Source organism: Triticum dicoccoides, chromosome 1A, assembly GCF_002162155.2.
Source record: "Triticum dicoccoides isolate Atlit2015 ecotype Zavitan chromosome 1A, WEW_v2.0, whole genome shotgun sequence".
Lineage (NCBI taxonomy): Eukaryota > Viridiplantae > Streptophyta > Magnoliopsida > Poales > Poaceae > Triticum > Triticum dicoccoides.
In genome coordinates, this window is record NC_041380.1 from 605,894,000 (window position 1) to 605,918,096 (window position 24,097).

General features: G+C 44.9%; 2 protein-coding genes across 5 annotated transcripts; one reads left to right on the top strand and one right to left on the bottom strand.

Annotated features, from left to right (window-relative positions):
- Window positions 1-5,632: 5,632 nt before the first annotated feature.
- LOC119295269 lies at window positions 5,633-11,893 on the top strand. 4 transcript variants are annotated; one of them, XM_037573652.1, is made up of 11 exons: window positions 5,633-5,772; window positions 5,840-5,888; window positions 6,011-6,588; window positions 6,674-6,835; window positions 8,009-8,516; window positions 8,603-8,733; window positions 8,830-8,985; window positions 9,101-9,193; window positions 9,279-9,514; window positions 9,611-9,917; window positions 11,440-11,881. In XM_037573652.1, the coding sequence occupies exons 5-10, from the start codon at window positions 8,339-8,341 to the stop codon at window positions 9,903-9,905; spliced, it is 1,089 nt and encodes a 362-aa protein (XP_037429549.1). In that variant the 5' UTR covers window positions 5,633-5,772; window positions 5,840-5,888; window positions 6,011-6,588; window positions 6,674-6,835; window positions 8,009-8,338; the 3' UTR covers window positions 9,906-9,917; window positions 11,440-11,881. The 4 variants fall into 4 exon arrangements, with proteins under 4 accessions (XP_037429549.1, XP_037429566.1, XP_037429559.1 ...); XM_037573669.1 differs by having other exon boundaries at window positions 9,104-9,193; XM_037573662.1 differs by having other exon boundaries at window positions 5,633-5,757.
- A 6,813-nt stretch (window positions 11,894-18,706) lies between these two features.
- LOC119349482 lies at window positions 18,707-19,618 on the bottom strand. Its single transcript, XM_037617527.1, has 3 exons — window positions 19,492-19,618; window positions 19,189-19,382; window positions 18,707-19,095 (listed from the first exon to the last, which is right to left on the bottom strand). Exons 1-3 carry the CDS (start codon window positions 19,606-19,608, stop codon window positions 18,954-18,956), a joined length of 453 nt encoding a protein of 150 aa, XP_037473424.1. The 5' UTR covers window positions 19,609-19,618; the 3' UTR covers window positions 18,707-18,953.
- Window positions 19,619-24,097: the final 4,479 nt, after the last annotated feature.

The window sequence follows — 24,097 nt, forward strand, 5'->3', positions numbered from 1 at the left end:
GGCGAAATGCCCATTGAAGAACCATATGTTCTCACGAAAATGTCTGGAATCTGCATCCATGCTGGACCATAGCCTCATAAGCTCTGGGATTGGTTCCGGTTGTTTAAGCTCGATCTGTCCATTGCGACAGCAGAATCCGTCAGTCTGAGAAACAAACTTTATGGCCTTGCAGTGTTTGCAGTTTGTGTCGAGCTTCAGGATGTGGGTGTGGTCTGGTATGTTTGTGTACACACAGTCTAATGGATCAACCTCGCCAGATATAAAAGAAGTCATGCTAGCTTCCTCGTCATCCTCGAATGCATCATTATCGGATCCTATAGGCATTCGTTGAAACATGATCATGAAAAAAATATTGACATATATATACAACTACAATGAAGATCCTAGCCTTCCTAAAACAGACTTGACCATACCTTGGTCACGATACAAGTAGTACTCCTCATCCATCATTTCGGCTGGTGTCGGCTCATCGCCCATGATGGGCTCTGGGAACACATTGATGTCGTCTGCATTATAGTTGAACAGTCAGGGACAAAGACCTGATCCGGTCAGTATAAGGTTGCTGAGAAGTTGCATCAGAATAGAAGAAAATCGATTACATACCAGGGGTGCAAACACCGTAATTCGGCATGACCGGGGGAGGGTCGCCATCCGATGAATCATCGTCGGCAGCCCGAGAGAGGGGGATTGCAAGACTATCAGCTGTTGAGTTAGTAATGTCTGGACGAGGGAGTGCGAGAGATTCTTTGCACGGGGTATTTTTCCTTTTAGCATAACAGGCCTTCCTTTGAGCACTTGACTGCCCCTTCTCAATATCCGACCTGCTTTTGCGGCGCTGCACGCGCTTCCCTCGTATCTTTTCATTCAAATCATCTCTATCATCAACCGTTAGTTCCTCTTTTTTCTTGTGATAAAATGCTCGGCTACGAGAGTTTCTCTGTATCCTCTTAGATCCCTCGTTGTCATGGGTAACACCGGAGGCGTCTAATGACGGAGGGGGTAATGTTGCATCATCGTGGAATGTGTCTGTATATTTAGGGATATCAGCCGTGGAATTTTTAAAATAATGTGTGCAAGCATCATTAGTGAGGCGGTAATATTGTAATTGGAAAATATTGTTTTAGTGAGAAATGAATACCAGAACATTCTTCTCGGACCCAACAATGATAAATTTGCATTAAGATCAAGCATATGACGCTAGGGTATTTGCATCGACTACATTAAGTTATGTTCTTAAACGCCGTGAATTAATAACATAAATATTTACCTGAATTAGATAACATCCGTAGATTTTCACTTGATTCTAACTTATCCTTTCTCCTCCGATAAGCTGCCCTCCTAAGTGCATTTATATGATCTCTTCTGCGATCTTCCTCGGTTACCAGACATGTTTCTTCAAGTATATTCTCGTCAATGTCTGGTGTCATTGAAACCATACTTTAAATGTAGAAAGTAAAAAATAATATTCCCACATTGATGAATCCATTATTAACAAGTCAATTACCATTTTGATCATTGTCGTTAACCAGACCATATGTCTCTGTCGATGTAGCAGTATATGCTGAATCAGGATGCGATAATAATGTTGTATAGGCAGAGCTAGTTGCGTTGTCTGGTTGAACATGGTTAATAAATGTTACACAAAAATTAATTGGTAATGGTTAGAACACTTGATTCTTACCAGACAAATTAATGGCGCGGAGTTTATCTTCTTCAAGAGCAAGTTCTTTTTTCCTACGATAAGAAGCTCTCCTCAGGGCGTTTCTATGGGCTCTTTTGCGTTCTTCTTCCGTTAGTGCAGCATTATCTTTTGTGACATTGAAGTCATCTGATTCAGAACGATGGGTCAGTATTATACGATGGTATACCAAGGGGAAGCCACGCATACAAATAGATAAACAATGACTACCTGATGTACCTGATGTCACAAGCTTAGGTTGACGAACATTCGTGATATCACCTAGGGCACGACGTTGAACGATGTGGCCATCGACTTGTTGTATTTTCAAACCCTGTTTTTTGCTAATGCCATAAGTTTCCCGCCTCAAGGCTTTGTTAAGTTCCTTAGGGTCTACAACGCATATTAAACATACGGTAGTTAGTGAATAAAAACAGCCATTGCATATAGCAAAATACCTGAAAACATGTCCACAAGTTAAATGCCTTCACAAATTACCAGATTTCGACAAGCAGCGCTGTTGATCCTCTATTTGTAACACGACATCTTGGATTTTTTTTATATCCTTAGCTGAAAGCATTTGTGTGTTGTCAGGTTCCTTTGATATATGACTTTGATTCCCGCATCTGATTTCGTCTGCAGCATGTCAAAAATATCAAACAGAAAGATGGTAATGCTTTTTCACAACATCTGTACATAAGGTCATATTTGATGTTAGACAAGCATCCGTGGGAGTACCTGATAGATTTGTCCCACCGTTGATATATTCATCTGGAGGTTCACCCTCTGTAGAACACCAAAATATGCAGCATAGGCACATGTTGTTAATGAAAATGACCAATAGTAGGGTGACTATCAAGAATTAGATGGTTGGAACCCAACAACGAACCATCATGAAGGTCTTTAATCCGTGGTGAACTTGTTCCACCTGTATAGTGATACCCAGTAAATAACAAAAAATCAATGAAATATACACTACAAAAATATGGTTATAACAATCTTGACATTTGTAATGAGGCTGAGAGAGTACCATATTCATCTAAACTAAAATCCAAATCATTGGTATTCGGAGCTGTGAATGAATCCTCTTTATGCTCTCCATCTGTAGGATGACAACCAACATGAATATAAGGACAATGTTATAAACGTCGTACCTACATGGCAACATTCCCAACAATAGTCACACAAGCTCTATACCTGTAACAGTAGCTGAATTGTCCACACCAGTCTCCGCTATGGGTAAGATGCTTGCATTGTTATCTTCAACTATTGTACATCTTGTAAGGACTGAAAAGCATTATGCATTAATTATGTGAATACGAAAAGTGCACATAACTCATGCGTAGCAGATTATGATAGGTTAAAGCATGCCCGTAGATTTAACTTCAACAATTATCACGCTATGAAAGCTTGCGAATGTTCGTTAACACATGTGTAGTAATTTCTCATAGAAATGCTGCATACCTGTAGAAACGTCCTCTTCTGGTAGCTGATCAACCGCCCTGCTTCTTGAATTACCCATGTGTACCTATGAAATTAATTGCTATACATCAGTTAAATGCTGTATTGGCAATGAGAATATACTGTAAGCTGGCATGAGTATATTTAATTGGCACCAAAACAGGTTGTGTGCACATACTGGACCAGATATATAAAAAACGGTGGTTTTGCTAGTAGTTCGAAAAGGCAAGTGAATTCTGATGGGAAATTAATGTTAGCTATGCAAATACAATTATGGTCTCCCATCAATGTAACATGGAATGTTGGTTACGGAGTCGTATTTGGACTAAATCAATTTCAACCACCTGATGCTCACATTGGCATAAGACCCTTGACTTTTTTCAGATGGCATAGACTGCTAGATTGTTTACTATTGCATGGAACCTATTAGATTAAAGTGTTATAACTACCTTATGTTTGTGTCACTTTTTGCATGTGATGCTGTTTCGAGGATGGAAAATGGAGATCCTCTGAAGTTGTGAGATGCAAACTCGATGACACCGTCCCCGATGCCTGTTGCCACTTGATGATTCACCACCTGTGTGCACATACTGTCAAATAGTGATAAACAGGTATGGCTGTCAAATAGTGACAAACATTTCCCATTCAAAACGGTGGTTCATATGGGAGGATGACATTATTTCCCACTCTGAACGATTTTATTCATCCAGCCTGTACCTATTGATGCCAGCTTACAGTATATTCTCATTGCCAATACAGCATTTAACTGATGTATAGCAATTAATTTCATAGGTACACATGGGTAATTCAAGAAGCAGGGCGGTTGATCAGCTACCAGAAGAGGACGTTTCTACAGGTATGCAGCATTTCCATGAGAAAGTACTACACATGTGTTAACGAACATTCGCAAGCTTTCATAGCGTGATAACTGTTGAAGTTAATTCTACGGGCATGCTTTAACCTATCATAATCTGCTACGCATGAGTTATGTGCACTTTTCGTATTCACATAATTAATGCATAATGCTTTTCAACCGCCCCCTGACTATTTCCTGTTGGCATAGAAACCTTAACTTTTGCATGTCACCAATTAGAGTCAAGCCTCTTACCTACCTTATGTTTGTGTCAACTAACCTCCAGATGCTGCTGCTGATGACACCCCACCCTGGGGCCGGCACCAGGCCCAAACTCCTGTCAGTTATGTGCACGAAAACTAAGTTCCTTGCAATGAGATGATTCAATTTAGGGCTGATAAAATGAGAGCAAGAGGTATGGCACAGTTGAGGATGTTGAACCGAGATCACAATGCCAGTACGACCACGGAACCGATCAGAGATGCAGATTTGTAAGAGTAGTAATTGTAAAGGTAGGAATATGTAAACGCCACACCTGACACCTGATTTTGCAATCGCCACTCCGGCGGCGACTGGATCGCACGCACGTCCGCTGAAGAGCGACGGATCGGGGACGTGAGCCTGTCTTTGCACCCGGACGGCGTCGTCGCCGGGATAAGACTGCACGCTGTGAAAGAGACCTACTGTATGAGCGCTTGTGGCGGCGGCCAAGGGTTTCAGGGTTTGTGACGGCGGCCAAGGGTTTGAGGGGCGGGGACGAATGACCGCGGCTCGCAATGGGATCGAGGTCAAGACGATCAGATCGATCAGCCCGTCATTTCGTAGGTTAATCGTGATTGATCGTTGTAGGGGTTTTTTCTAGCTGTGAACCGGCGCGGTTCAGAATGGGCGTAGTTGTATCTTGACGTTTTTTTTATTGGTTGGGAGGTAAGATACGGAGGAATGATGGAAAGCCGGAGGTGGGACGAAGTATCAAAAAAAACCAGGGAAGGTGGGACGAAAATTGACCGGCGGAAACTACCAACTGCTCCATTAGGAGTAGAGACTCGTAGCGAGGCGAGAGAGCTGCTGAGTCCACCAATGAGGAAGGAGCGCTCCGTGGGGGCGAGCTGCGAACCGTGCGATGGGACGTTGACTTTATCCAACGGGCGGGGGCAGCGCAGCACGTGGGGCAAAGCCAGGGAGGAGCCCACAAGTCAGCGCGTTGGCGTCAAACCTTTACGGCGCTTGCCGTTCTTTTGTGGGCGGCCTTGAGCCGGAAGTGGCAATGCAATGCGCAGGCAGGATGAAATCTTCTTCTTCTTGGCAGTAAATCAAAGGTAGGATTCTCTTTCGCTTCTTTTTTTTTTTTACTTACGAACGAAAACAAATTGGTGCCCCACCCTAAAAAAAATAACGCGGGCTGATTTTTCTGGCGGTGAATAAAAGGATTCTTTCTCGCGGTTGGAAACAGATTAATTAGGGATCCCTAATTACGCGCAGAGCTAGTCAGGACTTGCTAAAAAAACGAGTCCTCGTAATTAGCGGCGTCTCCATCTGTCGCTGGCGCGTGGGCCAGGGAGCGAGAGTGAGGGCTCCTACTGATTCAGCTGAATGCCTGGCCGTACTATATAAGTTGGCTCGGGGCCTCTCGCCTCTTTCCCCTCCCCCAACCCAACCCTAGCAGCCATGGCGTGTGTGCTCCGAGCTCGCGAAAACAACCGTCTCATCATCATGCCTCGCCGAAGAAGGCGGCGTCTGCAGGACCTCTATCTGCCGGCTTGGGGTATAATCCACCATGGTGAGGCGAGGCGAGGCGAGGCTCTTTTTGTATCATCCTGGGGACTAACTGAATTTTGCATCTTCAGATTGATTGGCCTGGCTCAAGAGGTGACCCTTCCATCCATCTTGCTGTCGGTACGTTGGCCGTGGGAAGGCTCGAATCGATTCAAAATTTTTGTTGGTGTTTACTTGATGTATTTGGATCTGATGAGTGCTTGTTCGTTCCCCATCTTATCTGAATTCTTTTTTTTTTGAAGGTATCTTATCTGAATTCAGACACACGACGAATCGTCGGAGATCGGATCGTGAATGGGCTCCTCCGGTCCGTTTGGGGTGCCGGCCCAGCGGCCCCGTTGGAGGCGCTGATGCCGGATCCAACTGGACCGACCCAAGGCGCGGCCTCTCACTAGCCAAACATCAGACTACTCCACCCGAGCCCCTTCCCGCTCAGAGTCGCAACCGACCGCCCGCCCGCCCCCCATCCGCCCCCAAATCTCTCCATTGCTAGGGTTTTCGACCTCCGCCATCGCGAATCCTACCTCTCAATGGCGTTTCCGTCCGCCGATGGAGGCTCTGATGCCGGATCCGGCGAGGGCGTGGCGGGCGCCGACTCCGGTGCCCGCGGCCATGCTCGAGGGCACCACCCCGGCGAGGGCGCCGACTCCGGTGGCCGCGGCCATGCTCGAGGGCACCATCCCGGCGAGGGCGCTCGCGGCGCTGACTCCGGTGGCCGCGCCCATGCCCGAGGGTACACCAGCGAGGGCGGGACGGGCGCTTACTCCGGTGGCCGCGGCCATGCCCCAGGACACACCGGCGAGGGATTCTCTTGGGCCAGGTACTCGATATCTCCACGTTCACGTCGATCCTGCTTTCCCGATCTGTATGTTCGGGAACTGATCCCGAAATGTGCACTTCTTCAGGCCGTGGGAAGCACCAGGCCCGAGTCCTGGTCAACCTCTTCGATGGTTCAGCAGGCTGGCTGTGGCCATCGGGTTCAGGCCCGACCCCAACAAAAGGCGGGGCTACACCCCAACGCCAACTCAAATCGTGCCTGTTGACCTCTCACCGACCCAGATTGAAAGGTAAAAGTCTTATCTCCCCCAGCCATCAAATTCCACAGATCTTCTCGTGACCCGACTTTGTTGAAAAATTGTTGCACCTTAGTCTTGTTAATTTCATATGCTTGGATCATACCGTTGCAACATGGTCACTTTGATCAAAATGGATTAATCTTCTCTGCACTACTACAACTTCGTAATGTCACTTTTTACTTTTATGTTTGTATGAATGGGCTCAAATATTTTGCTTACTCTACATAACAATGAAGAGAGAACTCCTTATTTAACACTGCGTTAAAATTTTGTTCCCTATTTGACACTGATTTTTTTCTTCCTTATGTAACACCATTGAGGCCATGCATGATCCTTATTTTTCTTCATGAAAATAGTATGACTAAAAACAATTTAATTTTCAGCAAATAACTTAGTTTGGATCTATCCTGTAAATTAATGACAAACATAGGCATGAGCTAGACAAAGTTGTGCATGACCTTTGCTACTGCACATACTGTACAGACTCCTACTAATGTAATGATGCATTGAGATAAAAAAAAGGTGTGAGCCTTAACCTTCAGCACAAGTCCATGTAGCTGAGGCCAAGGAGCTAGCCATGCCCTGTCCTGATAATGCAGCCACGCCAGAGGCCGAGTATCCAGCCACATACCTTGTTGAAGCCGTGTGAGATGTGGTAGCCGTGCCCTCGTCCGAGCCCTCCATAGCCAGACCGTTGCCGTCCACTGCATCAATAGCCCCTCCTTGGCCGCCATCTGCAGCCCCTTCACGGTCGCCCTCCGCAGGAGGGACAGGGAAGAAAGACAGGGACGGGCCGTGGTTTGGCCAGCTGACTGTTCGGCCTGTCCTTTTTTCCTGTGCGTTATAGTTGGGGGTAGTTTTGTCCGCTTAAAAAAACTGACAAGCATCTAAACAGTATATGCTATTGGAAGAATTTTTTTGGCAGTGTTAAATAGGGAAACAACATTTAAACTATTGTTATGTAAGGAATTTCTCAATAATGAATGCTTGTCCAGTGCACTTGCTGTATATTATATTCTTGAGCTAGCGTCTTCTGGTTTTGGGTATATTGATGTTGGATAAAAGAGAGTATCAAATGTCAAATATCAGTGCATAGAAGAAAACATATGATTAAAAAATAGAAATGTAATCCTGTACATTGTTTTCTGTTCATTCTCTGTCCAGGGCTGAGCTGTATCAATTTAAAAAGCATCTTGATGACCTTTTGAAAGAGGCAAGGCTTGAGTTGAAGACCCCTGCTGAGTTTGATAGTAATATTTCTGTGACCGTCCTGAAGCCCTGGCAGGGTGTTCTTGTAAAATCAGCGATTGCCTTTGCGTCTATGAGACGACCGGGCGCCGTTCAAATGCGGTGGAAACTTGGCTTCACTGCTGTTGACGTTTACATGGATAATCAATCTCTCAATAGCAAATATGTTAGATTACTTAACGAGTTCACTTTCAATATGAAGTCTGTAGTTGAGTATGCTCGAGACCACAATGAAATAACTGATGAATGTGCGTTGAGTTGCTAAATGCGCTGAGGAAGTTCCACACAAATGTTTCAGAGGTGTTGGCTCGTGATGACAGTCGTTTTTTGGAGGCAATGCAACAGCTACGTGAAAATGTTTCCTCTCTTGGTGATAAGCTTTTATCTTTTGGCAGTGCATTCAGAGTTTTTAATAGCTTTGCCGGTAATTTACTAACCCTGTCTTGTTTATATATGTAGTTATTAATTTTATTATTTGATGCTGTATTCTAATTTGGCTGATGATCACAGATGTGGCATATCGTGTATCGCAGATGGGTGGTGACCCTGCCCTTTTTGATGATATTGGCAAGGAAGTTACTGATATGACAAGAGACCCGTTTTTGCTAAAGAATGTTTATTTGGGCGCAATGCAGAACTATGTAGGTTTTATTTTACATGTGTTCTTGTCCTTTTTGTCCTTTCCATCTCTGAAACTATCGTGTCCTTGGTCTAACTTTTAAACCTTACTCTACCAGTCTGTAACTTTTGGCTCTGAAATTGTTGGAAAGAACCTGCTCAAGAAGTTACACCTGGGTGTGAGAAATTCTGATTTATCAATATGCTTGTCCGCATCGGAAGTTACACCTGGTCAGGCTGCTGAAGCAAATGGCGCTGATGTTAATCTGTATAATGTAAGTTAGCTATTGAAGTATTCACATAAATTATGTACTCAGTCATTGACCTCTTTTATTGTAGTTTTCACAACTATTAAAAACTCTGTTATTTTATTTGACTTATTTTTTGTAGCAGCTGAATTATGCTGAGTTGCATGCGGAGAAACTGTTTGCTGATAACTTCAAAGGAATGCTTCACATACCTTACTCCCTTAGAAAATCTAAAGTAAGGCTTCTCAATAATGTAGTGATTCTTTGTTTGACCTTTGGATCCATTGTATAAATTGCCCAACTTGTTTTTATCAATGCAGCTTGAGTTGCAAAGTCTGCAACCATTCCAATCTTTTTCTGGTTGTATTGGGCTGAACAAGAACAGGAAGCCATACTTTTCCTCATCTAGTTTTTGTGGTGTTAAGGATCTGAAATTATATAAGGTTGAAAGCCTTGGGTTTGGTGGAAAGCTTCACATAAATGATGGGGATTCTTGGATCAATTGTTCTGCTGGTGTATCTGTCTCATCCCTGTGGTGCAACCTTGGTCTTACATTGTATGTTATATATGCTTTCCCTAACTTTTTGTTCAATATAAGTTCTTTGTGAGTTGTTCTCAGTTGTTAACTTGTCTTACCCTTCTCCTTTTCCAGTAAGCAACCAGGCCTCTTCACAGCAACTTGTTCCAGCCGTATGGGCAATGGTAGCACTATTCTTGGCGGTTATATCAGTTATAGCTATGCGGAGGACCGGACCAAGTTTGCTGCTGGAGTTCAGCATTCAGTTGATAGCTCTATGTATCTGAAGAGCTGCATTGGAAGTGACAAAGTTCTCAGAAGTGTTGTCTCCAAGAGCTTCGGCAAATCCCGTCTCAATCTTGTAGCTGAAGTTAATTTCAAGGACTTCCGGAAGCTTTCCCGTGCTGGGATTTATTTTTCATTCCCTTGAGACACTTAACAGGTTTGTTTTTTGGCATGCCAATCTAACTTCTAAAACATTGATTCTGTAAACTAAATTACTTAGGGTTGTATCTTTTCTATTTATAAATTGAATTTCTTGTCTTTTATGTTGTATCCTTATTAGCAGCTGAATTTTTAATCACAGTTGGTGAAAACAAATAAGTTTCTACCTTGTTCTGTACCTACTAAACCTCTCTTTTGCACTGTTCTGTTGAAACAAGTAAAGGTATTTGAAGGGATATTTTCTGCAGTCCATTTGCAACTTTGGTAAACTGTGATTTACTAAAAAATTTACCAAACTCACAATGCAATATGGATGGACAGTTCTCCCTTGTATTTACTAAAAAATTGACGGTCTTGCAATTTGAAATATTAACATTTTTTGCTACCCTCAAGTTTTGAAGATTCTCCTCTTCTTATATCCTTTGCTAAGTCTCTCCCCATCCATTGTTCTGAAGTAGATTTAGTATTTTTGACTATCTTGGTGTCCTGTTGGGCTGGCCTTGTTTTGTTATTTTTGTTTCATTATTTGATCCACCAGTGTGTCAAATTTGCTGACAGAATAGCTTGTAAAGCATAGCCAACAGCCATCTGGCTTATTTACAGAACCTGTTTGTCTGTATGCTTATTTACAGCACCCCTGACCTTGTTTTAACATCAATTTGCAGACTATCATATTTATTTCTTGATTTGATATAGGCATAAGGGCTTTCTGGCTTATTTACAAAACCTGTTTGTCTGTGTGTTTTGTTTGCAAAGGAAATTCCAATGTTAATTTTCGTTCGTAGTTAATTCTTGTTTGCAGACTACCATATCTATTATCTAGCTGATAGAAATGTTATTGCAAATTGTTTCCGAATAGTTGGGTCCTAATTGAATTTGGTTATGCTAGTAGTTCTTTACAGAGGGAGTAGTAGTTTTTTTAACACTTAACTTTGTAGATGATTAAAATTCTCGGCCTTTTTGTACTTGATGAGAAACTGAATGGTTAGATGTGGTAAACTGCATTTTGTCAGAAAAAGAGTTACAGACTTGTAAATAGGAATCATATATGTTTTGAGTACTTATTTTGCACATCTGAAATAGCAATGCTTACCATACAGTAAACAAAGGTCTAAATAAAGCATTAACCTGAAGACCACCACTTCCAAGTTTTGTGGTAATTTTTCGTACCTTGTTGATAATATAGGGTATAATTCTTTGGGTTTTCTCGAATGATCAGGCACAGTGAGATACATTTTCAAGTTATGTGGACTATTGTTAGAATAGCTGTGCATTAGTTATCTCGTTTTAATCCTTTTGTCAATGTGTGTCTTACTAATGCTAATTTTGATGTACTCATTTACATCCCAATTTCGTGCTTATTCAATGTATCTTAGTAATGGTAGTGTTAGTGTAAGATATTCGTATCTCATGCCCTCTTGTTGATCCTAGAAGTTGATATTCATGCATGTTTACCAAGAAAGTATGTTTGTGCTTTGTTTCCTTGTGTAACCCAAGTTTCTGTATATTTGCTCTTCCAGGTTTCAAGAGTTGGCACCCTTCAAGAAGTATATTTGCTCTTCCAGGTTTCAAGAGTTGGCACCCTTGTTGCTCTTCCAGGTCTCGAAAGTTGGCCTGTCAAACTCACGCCTGAGCAATTTTGTTCTGTTTTGTGATGGATGTACAGCACACAACAACACAAACCCCCCATGGGTTTTGAGCATCCTTTTGCTCGTGTAAAGTAACTTGGATAGATATGATAGAATCGATTGCATACGGTTGCGGGTTTTGAGCATTGGTTTTGCTCCTGTAAAAAAAGCTTGGAGAGACTAGACAGGTAGAATTGATTACCAGTTGGGCGGAGATACGTTAGAAAGTATACGTAATAATTTGGTGGATGTCTTTTAGGTCTTTGTACTGTGATGATGGAAATGGATCTGTTGTTGCAACTTGATAGAAATTGATGTTTCTTGTCTTGGTATACAAGATAGTTGATTTGTTTTTCTCGGGCCGTCTCTTTGTCCATGCTATGCCATCATGAGGACAGAGTTGTCGCTGTGCAGAAGAAGTGCAAGTTGAGGTCTCATGGTCAGTGCAGAGGCCGGCGCTGCACCCTTGTGAAGAGCACAAGATTGAAAGGCCAACTCCAACGAGCAACAGCATTTGGCCCTTCCCTCGCCCTCCTTTCCGAAAAACTTATTACCAAGGAGACACGAGTTTGGTTCGCAAAAGGTGATGCTTGATCTAGATGTTTTATGAACTATGCCGACGCGAACCACGCGGGTGATCATTTTGTCTGGCCGGATTTGCCGCGCCACGGACTTTATTATTTTCCTCTTAAAAAACAAACAAACTTGACACCCGGATTAAATGCGTCTATCGGTTGGGTGCTTTTTTCTTTTTGCTCGACCCGAACCAACTGAATCCAGACGGGTCGCCGTGCTAATTCGGAGCCGGAGCCGGAGCCGGAGTTAGTTTAGGTTCGCCGACAGAGGAGATGATTGCTGTGTGCACCAATTCGTGGCATGGCACCGCTGCAGGACCCGCCTGTGCTTGCGTGCGCTCCGGCTGCGGCCATCGACATTTCCGCTTCATCAAATTCGTGGCATGATTCTCCATCCTCGCTGCTATCAGCGCCTTGCATCTTGGGCTCTTTTTTTTTTAAACATGGAAGATTTTTTTTATTTAATCAGCAGCATTTTGCAGAGAGGATTGTGAATGGATTCACACTTGACCTGGAAAGAACATCTCTACCAAGGCAAAGACCTGTGTCTGAAGAAAGACACCTAACAACTAGAGGCCTATTATGAATTATTTTTTTTGGCCTAGAGGGAGTACTAAGGAACGAGGGACACAAGAATAGAAATCCCTTTTATCAAATGGCCTGAAAGTTTTACCACAAAATCTCAGTTCCATTTACCAAACCATTTCGCTCCAGTAACTCTTGAAAATATCTGTCCAGAACCTTACTTGGATCAGCAGGACCAACCAAGAGCTGTTCTAGACTTGTCAGTGGCATAGACCACCTACTGGGGGTCTGGTCGACACCCCAGACAAGATGCGCCAGGCATGCGTGTCCCCGTGCGCTAGTGCACGCGGTGACCATGCTGCCGGCATGCCATGAGCGCGCTCCGGCTGCCCCGGGTTGTACACGAGAGCCGACAGCCTCATTACCGTCCACGTACGCCCTCTAGACCCCGCGCCGCCTCTTAAATCCGACCAGTAAGGCACTGTCTGTTTCCGCTCATCTTTAGCGCCTTTTACTATCTTCCCCGCTATCACGTTTCCGCGATAGCCAGCGCAACTGTAGCTAAGCTAACTCGCGTCCATGGCGGCATACGGCGAGAATCAAGCGCCAGGAAGGCTTTCTTCCCCAGCTCCGGCAGCCTCTCGGCCACCACCCCTGCCAGACTCCCTACGTTCCAAATTACTTGTCGCAGAAATTGATGTATCTACAATTAAAATACATCTAGATACATCTATTTCTGCGACGAATAATTCAGAACGGAGGATGCAACCACCTGCTCGCCATAGCCGCAACAGCGGAGTCGAAGCAGAACAGTAATAAATAAAATAAGACGCAAGCTGTCCGATCTTCATGCCCTTGTAGCGGCGTGTCTCAAGTCCCGGGGAGGTACGTGGGATCTGCAACATCTACTACTTGTTAGTTTAACAAGTTACCACAAGAAACAATGGTCCTGGCTTATTACGGTTCTTGAACATCTCCCTGCAGCCGATCGATGATACCGTCTCCCCCGCTTTGTTTCCTTGTATGCATGGCACATTGCTCAAGCTTTGTGGAAGTGAGGAACTTTGCTGGTTTACACAATCTGTTTGGCCTTCGTGATGTGAGTATTGGGCAGTTGGAAACTACTCCCTTCCTCCGTCCGGAAAATACTTGTCATCAAAATGAATAAAAGAGAATGTATCTAGATGATTAAAATGAGCTGTTGAACAAGTCTGGTCAGTTGATACCCCGCAGCGCGGAGCTCCTAATTCGTGTGCTTACCGGTGGTTTCTCGAGGGAGCCTTGTGATGGGAAAGAAGTTTCAACACTGCTGTGTGATGGATTACCACTGCTGGAAGTTGCCTCAGCACTTTCTGCTTTGTGTCAATTCTCAATGACTTCTTGGTGTTGTTTTCCGTGAAATTTTGTATAAAAGGAAGCATCTAAAGCTTTTGACTGTCACGCTATCTTGTATGAGGGTTGACCTTGCGGCTCCCTCCTCTCGCTTCAGTCCCCCTCATGGGCTGACACGGTAGGTTCCAACAGTTGCCGCCGAGACCTCCCCCAGTGACCCACCTCCCCACCGCCGCTGCCGGTGGTCGGCGTCGGATAAAGCCCGTGCGTGCGATGGCGGCGGCAGAGGGCCTCTCCTCCCTCTCCCGGATCAGCAGGCGCCGCGGGCGCCCAGATCCCCCCCGACAACGGCATGCGCGGGCGCCGAGGTCCATGCAGTGCGGGTCTCCTTGCGGTGGCGGTTCTCGTCATTTTGGTCCTCGTGGAGGAATCTGGACCTGGGGCGGTGGCCCCAGTAGGCGTGGCGGTGGCGCCCTTGGCTGGCGGCGCTCGCAGGTGATGGATGGACGGCGTCTTGACAGCGTGGGCGGTGAGTTTCCTGTTGATCTCCTCCCCACTGTAGCCTCTCTCTCGCCGCACTTGGTGGCTTGCGGTCTCAGTCGTTGGCCTCGGTGCGTTCGTTGGGCTGGTAGAGGTGGCATCGGACCGAAGGAATCTGGACCTGGGGCGGTGGCCCCGGTAGTTGTGGCGGCGGCGCCCTTGGCTGGCGAAGCTCACGGGTGGTGGATGGACGGCATCTTGACCGTGTGGGCGGTGAGTTTCCTATGGATCTCCTCCCCACTGGAGCCTCTCTCTCGCTGCACTTGGTGGCTTGCGGTCTCAATCGTTGGCCTCGGTGCGTTCGCTGGGGCTGGTAGAGGTGGCATCGGATTGGAGGAAACTCTGGATGGCTAGATCATCTCGACGGTGGCAATGACCAAGGTCGTTGTTCTCCTCCTTCCAGGCGCCCTCGAGGTCCCTACCCTCCACCCCGACCCCATGCCCGGGTGCAGACCCAAAATCTCCTCAAACTGGGTGACGGTGGCACTACGTGTGTTGTGCCCTTCTTGGAGGTGCCGTCTGGGGCGTTCCGGTGCTCGGTTAGAGGAACTGGAGCCGGAGGGGATGGGACTAGTGGCAGCAGGTGGTGTTCGCGAAGGAGGAGCGGCTGGCATCTGGCACATCGACAACGGTGGGTCTCGGCGGTGAGCGTGTGATGATGGACGAGCGCAAGATGGTGGCATTGTCAGGTGTGCTGGTGACGTCGACGACAGCTAGGCCTGGCAAGGTCGATGCGCCAGTAAATTCTCCGAAGATGGACCGGTGGAAGAAGGTGGCGGCAGCCTCTGTAGCATGCGCGTGCGGTGACACTGACAGTGCGCCGGACCGGTGTGTGCCCCAGACCCGGCAATGCGGCTTGGTTGGGGCTTCCGGCTTTAGATGTGTGGTTTTGGTGTGAGGTTTGGGTATGCGGCTCAGACAATCCGCACCCCCTCATCAAGTTGGTTTTCGATAAAGGGTATATATTAAAATCGCGAACATACCAATTATACCCAGCCTCTGCACCAACAAGATGTCCAAAGTTCAAGGATGCATACAACCAAGAAAAATAAATAAAAAAGAGAGAAATAGAAAACAAAGACCCTGCCCACGGTGATGAAACACTCGCAACAACAACAACACTCTAACCACCGCCGAAGACAACACCCAAACCACAAAAGAGATTATCTAAAAATGGCGTCTCCAAGAAGGAAACAATGCACAAACATTGATGTCGCCAGATCAAAGATCTTGAGTTTTTACCCTAGAGAAAGTCAGAGTTCATAAAACAACGCCTTCAGCAAGGCCATTGCCAGGCACAACTAATGAAGGTCAGACCTTGGGTTTTTACCCTGGAAATCGTGACTCAGTAATCGAGAAGCACCACCCAATATGCAGTCCACATGTGCTGCGACCCCCTTGCCAAGGCCGCTGCTGCAAGTCACCACCCGACACACTGGAAGAACCTGTGCCGCCAATCTTCATTGCCACCAATACACTTCTCCAACATTACAAATCTCTGATCACAACCACCATGACTTTCTCCACCTCTGTCAATACCATGGAAATCTATATTTAGACATGTCCCATGGCACTGACAAAAAGGCGAAGCTTTGCGCCATGCCCTCATGAAGCCTCACTGGACGAAGATAAGGGAGTGCACGACCGGATCGACTTCGATCTAGATATCCAATGACGCCATGCGCCAATTAGCGGAAATCTCCGAGAGGAAGATCGGAACTCGTACAGATTGAGGAGGCCGCATGAAGTAGATCGATGACCTGGCGCTCGAAGATTAGCAGGGCCAAACCACCTTTATTCAGGCGGAGCCAACAGCCCTCACGCCACCGGCCGGTTGTAGAGGAGAAGACGAAACTCGCCGACCACGCTGGTTATCCGGCGCTGAAATTGAGCGCACTGTCGAACAGTTGACCCAAAAGGCTTCCAACGCGCCTGCCCAGCATCCAGACGCCAACCTACGCGAGTGGCAGCCACCGCCCATTGGGCCCAGATCCAAAGAGGGCCACGTCATCGACCCCCGAGCGTGGTTGCGTCGCATTGCGCTGGTGTAGCGCTCCACTTGTCAACAACCGCCCATCCATCCGATGCGTGTAATGGCCATGTCCCGTCAGCCTAGATCAGCCCCAAAACAGGCTCGCTGCCGCCGCCACACGCCATCGCAGCAACGTTTCACATCGCGCCGCCGAGTGCCGTCCACGTCCGATCCACCATCGCCCAAGGCCGCCGCACCTCGTTTTCATCTCCACAAACCACCTCACACGTGCATCCCTCGCCGTGCATCTCCGCACAGATGCACCACAATTGCGTGTCTCCTCTGCCCTCCGCCTTCGGCGAGACGGGCGCCGCCGGTGTTGGTGGCGGCAGCGGCCAGGGGAATCAGGCTGGGGGAGGGCTTGGCTAGGGTTTGTTGGAACCTCCGGAGTCACCCGAGCGGAGGCGACCCGGGAGGTGCGGGAGGTTTCTTCAAGTTGATAGAAGTAGCGACATAAGTTGTCGAGATATTGGCTTCAGACTTATTGATATATTGCTTTGTAAGGTCTCGATGGCTGCATGCATGCATCGCCCTGATGATGCAGAGGCCGGGGGTCATCGTCCTTTTCGGAAAAAATGCTGTCTTGCATGCACCTCAAGGCTTTGTGGGAAAAAGAGAGCGCAGGAAACTGATAAATTCAGCTGTTGATATTTTGGCATTTTCATTTGTTGCAGTGTAGAGTTCTCCAAACTGGATAAATTTATATTGTAAAGCACTTCAAATCAGACTGGATAAATTTCATCCCTCGGCACGTTTGTGATGCTCACCAATCACCATGCTCGTCACTGTCTTGGTCAAGGCCGTGCGCCCCACGGTTGTCGTGCGACGGAGCTTCCACCAGCACGTGTTAGGCAGCCTCGGTCTCGGCCATGGCACCACTGGGCGCAGTCTCTATTCCTCGGTGCTGCAAGCCGCGAGCACAAACACGCCTCAGCCTTGCTGGTGCCCCACGTCTTTGAAATGCATGAAATACGATTAGCTAGGAGTACAGATGAGTGCTTGTGCATGGTGAGGAGAGATGCCGAAACAAGTAGTGCTGTCAACTTCCTGCCATGCCAAATACTTCCTCCGTTCCTAAATATTTGTCTTTCTAGAGATTTTAACAAGTAACTACATACAGAACAAAATGAATGAATCTACACTTTAAAATATGTCTATATACATCCGTATGTGGTAACCATTTAAAATCCTAAAAAGACAAATATTTAGGAACGGAGGGAGTAGTATATAGCAGCCTGCTGAGCTGCTGAAATGCATGAAAAAACAAGCAGTTGCTTTTCATCCCTCTTACTGGTAGTATGGCCCTCCAAGAAGATCTAAAAAGAAAGTATGGCACCTCATATTGACATTAAGAAGCATCTCCTCCATCCATTACAAACACTTCATTACCATTACCACCTAAACACTTTTTTTTTGCGGGGAATAAATACAATATAATCGACATTGATATTCATGACTTCATGCACATTGCAAATGAAATTGGCTTCACATATACACATTCTAGTTTTTTTTAAATCACATATGAACAACATACACATGAATCATCCATTTAAGATGTGGGCATGCATATAAACTTACGTTTGGAAATTGACATATGAACCATCCATTTCAAATTGACTTTGAATCAAAAGGAAATGGAAATAACCTTCGACTACAATGGTGGGGGCGATGTTGCTTGGCTTTGCTGCGGGTATCGGGATCTGGAGGCATGGCAACGTGCTGCTGTGGCGTTTGGGATTGGGCAGGCGATGAGGGACATCACTAGGGAGATATGGGGCATTACTGTACGGAGGTGGGTGTCAAAGTGTCGGTGCATGGCAGCAGATGCACGCCATCATCGTCATTGCAACAGGAAAGAGGCGGGCGTGGTAGGGCGAGGGTGTGAGCGGGAACGCCTACATGTAGGGTTTTAGGGACCTCCCTGTAATAGAGATTTCTGCAGGGCCTTGGAGTGTTTTGGAAGTGATCACCCAACCCTCAGTCTTCGATCACCTGACCTACATAGTGGACCTAGTCGGGAAAGTGACCAAAAGTAACCGATTTTGTTAGTTTGGGTTTTGTACAGTTTGATAGCCAAGGGACCAAAAGTTATCAACATGATGAATGGATGGACGAAAAAACATACTTTCTAGTAAAAGTCAAGGGGATAATTGAGACGATTTATCGACAAACTATAGTAAACAATCACAAAGGATTAGGTCTTGCAGAGTGATCGGAACATGAGAAACTTAATTATAACTAGACCTAGTGGGTGGATATTGATCATTCACCTTGAGCCCTCTGCTAAAACTGAAGGGGAGCATTCATCATGGATCTTGAGCTACAAGGATGCATGCACAAGGAGTTGAGGTAGCTAGCGGCCGTTCCACCAGTCATGTTTCATGTAACACCAATCGTTGAAGTCATCCAGCCCGTTCCTTGGTTTGAGGCGTACGTATCTCCTTGCTCAACATCTGCAGGCCGTCCACAGTCGTACACACCAGAGTAAATACCCCCCAAATTTTCACGAATCGCTTCATCCTCTCCATCCTCCGCCGCCGCATCCTAGTTAATAATCAAGCGACCCATCCATGAGAAACGACATGACAATGACATGATATAATAATTTATACAGTACGTAGTAAGCAAAGAACAAACCAGTAGACATCATTGGGCCTTGGCTGGACTTGCACCGAGAGCAGCTCCAGCAGCTGTTTGTTCTCTCTGCCGACACCGCAAGGGAGATTGTACTCGGTTGCCAAAGAAAAGCCCATGTTGTAAAGCTCCTCTTTCTTCTCCTTCATCTCCGCCAAGCGGATCGCGAGAGGTTGCTTCCCCTCAGGGGCGGTGGCCTGCTTGCATGCATGCAGGGTGAAGAATATGAACGATGATGATCGACCACAAAATAGATAGATACAATCTTTCATCGCAGCACGACATTCAATCCAAGGTTGCACGCACGCTCGTGTCCGCGAAGAGCCGCCGTTGCGGATCCGAGAAGACGCGCCGCCCTTGCTCTTGAGTTCGTCGGAGCAGCATGCGACCGCCGAGCCTTAGCGCCGCCGCCGCCGCCGCCATGGCTATTAATCCTAGCTAGTTTCGATTTCTAGTTTTCCGGATCGGATCGGGTTTGGTCTGCAACGACCCACCACGTATTATACCTTTCGTTCCTTTTTAGAAGAAACGTATTATTCCTTTGGAGTCCGCCACCACCGACGTGGCCTTCGTTTCCATCTCCACCACGAGCACGTTTTTTTTTTAGAACTACCACGAACACGTAGCGGCCTGCCGGCCTGGATCATTCAAATGAAGGAGGTCAAATTAAGAGAGACTGACGCTAAGCCCCAAGGCAAAGAATCGGCCCAGGATACCTGGAGCGGCCTAAGCCCAATCTAGAAAGTTCACTTGGTTGGGCCTGGACCATGAAGCATACTCGGTTGAGCTGAGTATGACACCTTTATGTCTAAAAAAAAAGAGTATGACACCTTTAGCGCCGGTTAGTGTTGTTTCGGTAGACAGCGCCCACGCCGGACCATGTACTCCGGAATTCATTGACGTTTGTACCTTGACATATTTTAGTGTTAGATTAGATCGATGCATCCGTATGGGCGTCAGTTATTCCGGATGAAGAAAACGCTTTCTACTTGGTTTTTTAGGCTTGCATCGGTTTTTTGAAGCTTCTAGAAGTCTTCAACCGAATTTCTCTGTCTTGATTTATTATTTTTCTATTCTTGCAATTCCCCATTTTTAAACGCATTAACTTATTTTTAAAAATTCATGAGATTTTTTTAAATTTACGCCTTTTAAAATTAATGAACTATTTTTGTACGAATATGGCAGCCCAGGGGAAAGCGCAGAGGAAAAATATGGTACTTTAGAGGAAGACTCAGAAGAAGATTCAGAGGACGAATACGAGAGCCCAGAGGAAGATTCCATCTTTTAAAAAGAGGGTTTGATTGAGTATCGAGGAACAAAAGAATTTAGTCTAAAATACCAAAAAGAAGTAGATCGGTTTTTTTTCATTCTTCAAGAACTTCATATCTTGCCGAGATCTTCATCCCTAAAGATACTTGACAATAGTATTATTGGACTGGATACACAACTCACAAAAAATACAAGAAGTCGACTAGGCGGACTGGTCCGAGTGAAGAGAAAAAATAGTGAGCATTTTTAAATTCGATTTTTTGTTTTAATTAATGAATATTTTAGATGCGCTCACTTTTTCGAAGTTTGTGAATCTTTTTTATTTTTTTATTTTTTTAATTCACAAATACTTTTTCAATTTGTGTTTTTTCAAAATAATGAAAAAATTGGTTTTTCATGTATATTTTGTTTTATCTATACTACTTATAAAAGAGCAAACATTATCTTCTCTAAGTGCACCGCACAAAACGTACACCGATACATTATGACCGCATGATTAGTCCTAATAAACTCAATCTAACGGCTAGCCTTAACCTAATTTGTTCTCTGTGTGCACTTAGCAATTTACATTGACTGACCGTACTCCACCGCGGAGGAAAATATGAAAGTCCACGCCCGGTCAATTAGGAAACTATAATCATGGACACTCCTATTAAGAAACTAATCACGAGCGCATCAAATTATTAGGAAACTAATCACAAACACATCTTATTATTAGGAAACTAATCATGGACGCATCCTATTATTAGGAAAATAACCACGCGCATCCTATTAGGAAATTAATCATGTACGCATCTAATTATTTAGAAACTAATCACAGACGCATCCTATTAGATAACTAATCATGAACATATTTAATTATTAGGAAACTAATCACGAGCGCATCCTATCGTTTCGGGAATCGCTATCGCGAGTCGCTTGCCGTCGTCAGCCCACCACCCATGCGAGCCACAGTGGGAGACACGCGAGGAGGAGCTGCGGCTTCCTCCGAACAACTTCATGCACGTCCTGGCATGCTCTCCGGGAACCACCGGCATCCGCGTCGACTTCAGCTCCGTCCACAACACCCACGCTGACAACCACCCACCGCCGACGCCCTTTAAGTGGGGACAACGTTGAGTATTCTGAACCAGTATAAGTGGGCCAAAAAAATCAAGTGTGGGGGCGCCCCGGTGCATTGAGGGCGCCGCCTCAAAGCTGGACGACTGATTCACCTGCATCGACAACGCCGCCCAGCTGGTGAGAGGACACGGTTGCCGCGGCCGCTCGCAGGCCTGAATGACGGAGACGCTCGCCTTCATGCGAACGCGCCGCACGCACGACTAATCAAGTAAGCACCGAGTGTTGTTTTTTTTACTGTCATCGCTACCTCGCCGGTGGTGACACATCTAGAAGTACAGGAATTAGAGATGAGGCAATGAGAAACAGAGGCGCGCTGGAGCACACACGGTTGGGTTTCAGGCAACCAATGCCTTCTTTCTTTCTTTATTATTTCACTGATTTTCGCATACCTGTAACAGACATCCCTGTTTTTTTAAATATTGACTACTGGTTATTACATGGCCAACTCACGACTACACAATGAACTCACAGACAAATTCACTGAACCAAGACCTTACTTGCAGTCATGAAATTACGTGAAAAAACCCCAGAAGTTTGCATAAGTTTTAGTGAAAAAAAGTTCGCATATGTTTTACTAAAAAAACCTAAAGTTTGCATAAGTGTATTTGTTTGTCCAGCAGATACATTGCAATTGTAATTTTACATGAGCATTTTCATACTGTCCTTATCTACAGTTGAGTTAACATGTTTTCCTGATAGAAAATTTGGACCACATATAAGAGAAGCAAAAAATGCATGTTGATTATGATGATGACGAATGTAGGATATTTTGTGGTCATGGTAAATTCTCATATCATTTATTTTATTTCATTATTGCACTCTACATTACATACTACGCACGACCACTTTGGTAGGGGTGACAAATTCGCATCATACAGAGAGACCAACCATGTTTCTCCGAATATCTTGAATCATGATCCTTATGACTTCATCTCTACTATTTATAAGAAGTACATTTTTTCATTTGACTATTTCCTGACTTGAGAGGTAAGGTATGTTTTATCCACTAGAGTTGCTAAAATTGGAAGCACATCTGCAGTTTTTTTCTTTCTAAACCGGCATTTGTTGGCCTTTTTTGCCACTGTTATTCTTACAAGTGGTAGCCTACGCATGTTGAAGACCATTTCAAATTATTTATCTTCATATCATTATTACTACAAGCTGAGAGGATATTTGTTATATTGTCAAAATTTTAGAATGTTGAGCCCTTAAAGAAATGTGTAGTACTCAAGTAACTGTTCCAAGTTGTTGTATTAATGCTTTTGTCCAGTGAATAACAAGTATAATTATGCAATTTATCATTGTAATTTTTATTTGGTTTACATGTTCTATTTTCATAATAAAGTAAGTCACTTTTCTTACTTCCAGACATTACGACACTTGTGTGCAATAGTAGAATCGGATGATCCAACTAGCATTTTTTGTCTTGTATCACAGCTGATTCTATGCAGTCAAGACATCTCTACACTTCTCTATCTGACAATGGCTTCCTCTTTTCAACAAACCATAGAGGTCTCTTCCCACTATTGTGGTTGACACTCAATTGTAATAATAATTCTTGACTGGAGTTTGTTGGCACTGAAACGGTTCCTTAGCTTGTCCTAACTGACATTTTCATGTCTAATTATACTTGCATAAATGTGTGCATATGGAGAATCACGATGAATCTTCTAAATAATTTTGAGTTTTATACATTGGGAACACTGAGTGGTCTTTTAGTACAGGAGACATGTTGATTAAGGAGAAACGATATTTCAAATTGTTTGTACAAGTAGGGAATAAGAGATTGTGTATTTTATAGGGAAAATTCAAATTTATGAATAAGTTGTCTTGTATTAAGTTTAGTATAGTGTGTTAATCCAAATAGATGCGTGTTGCACGTGCACACTTATTAGTTTAAATTGACGTGCGTTGCACGTGCACACTTATTAGTTTAAATTGACGTGCGTTGCACGTGCACACTTACTAGTCTATAGAAAAAACAAAAAGTGATTTTTGTCTGAACTACTGTTTTAATGTGACACCACTGTTTTTATGTGCCTATCGAGCGATCGAGCAAAAGCGAATCACCCAGCGAGGCGAGTGCTATTAGGCCACGCAGCCTGTTGGGCGTCAGCACGGGCGCTAGGGGCGAAACATCGCCTTAAGCGCTAGGGAGGATGTCTCCTCGGTTGAACTGTTGACGTTATGAAACTATTAGGGAGTTCCCTATATGACGCATTAAGCGTCAAACTATCGGACCAGGAATCCTAATCGCCTTATAGGTCCACTTTTGTGGAGCAAAGTCTGTAATGATCTGAACAACAGCTATATTTTTGTAACTCCAAAAATTCTGAAAACTTTAGAAAACGTTGGAAATTTGTATATCAATCATGTTTTAAAGTTTCAGAATTTTATCACGTTCCAGTGAATTATGAAAATTCCAGTACTTGGCGCAAAAGTTTTTTTATTTGCACAAAATCAAGTCAACCATCATCCACACTATCCCAAAGGCTTTACTTGGCATTTTATTGAAACAAAA

Coding starts and splice junctions, on each gene's coding strand:
- LOC119295269 (XM_037573652.1), top strand. CDS start 8,339: ATGTGCGTTGAGTTGCTAAATGCGCTGAGGAAGTTCCACACAAATGTT. Junction 8,986..9,100: donor CTGATGTTAATCTGTATAAT/GTAAGTTAGCTA, acceptor TATTTTTTGTAG/CAGCTGAATTATGCTGAGTT. Junction 9,515..9,610: donor TGCAACCTTGGTCTTACATT/GTATGTTATATA, acceptor CTCCTTTTCCAG/TAAGCAACCAGGCCTCTTCA.
- LOC119349482 (XM_037617527.1), bottom strand. CDS start 19,608: ATGGCGGCGGCGGCGGCGGCGCTAAGGCTCGGCGGTCGCATGCTGCTC. Junction 19,383..19,491: donor GGCTCTTCGCGGACACGAGC/GTGCGTGCAACC, acceptor GCATGCAAGCAG/GCCACCGCCCCTGAGGGGAA. Junction 19,096..19,188: donor AGGCCCAATGATGTCTACTG/GTTTGTTCTTTG, acceptor ATTATTAACTAG/GATGCGGCGGCGGAGGATGG.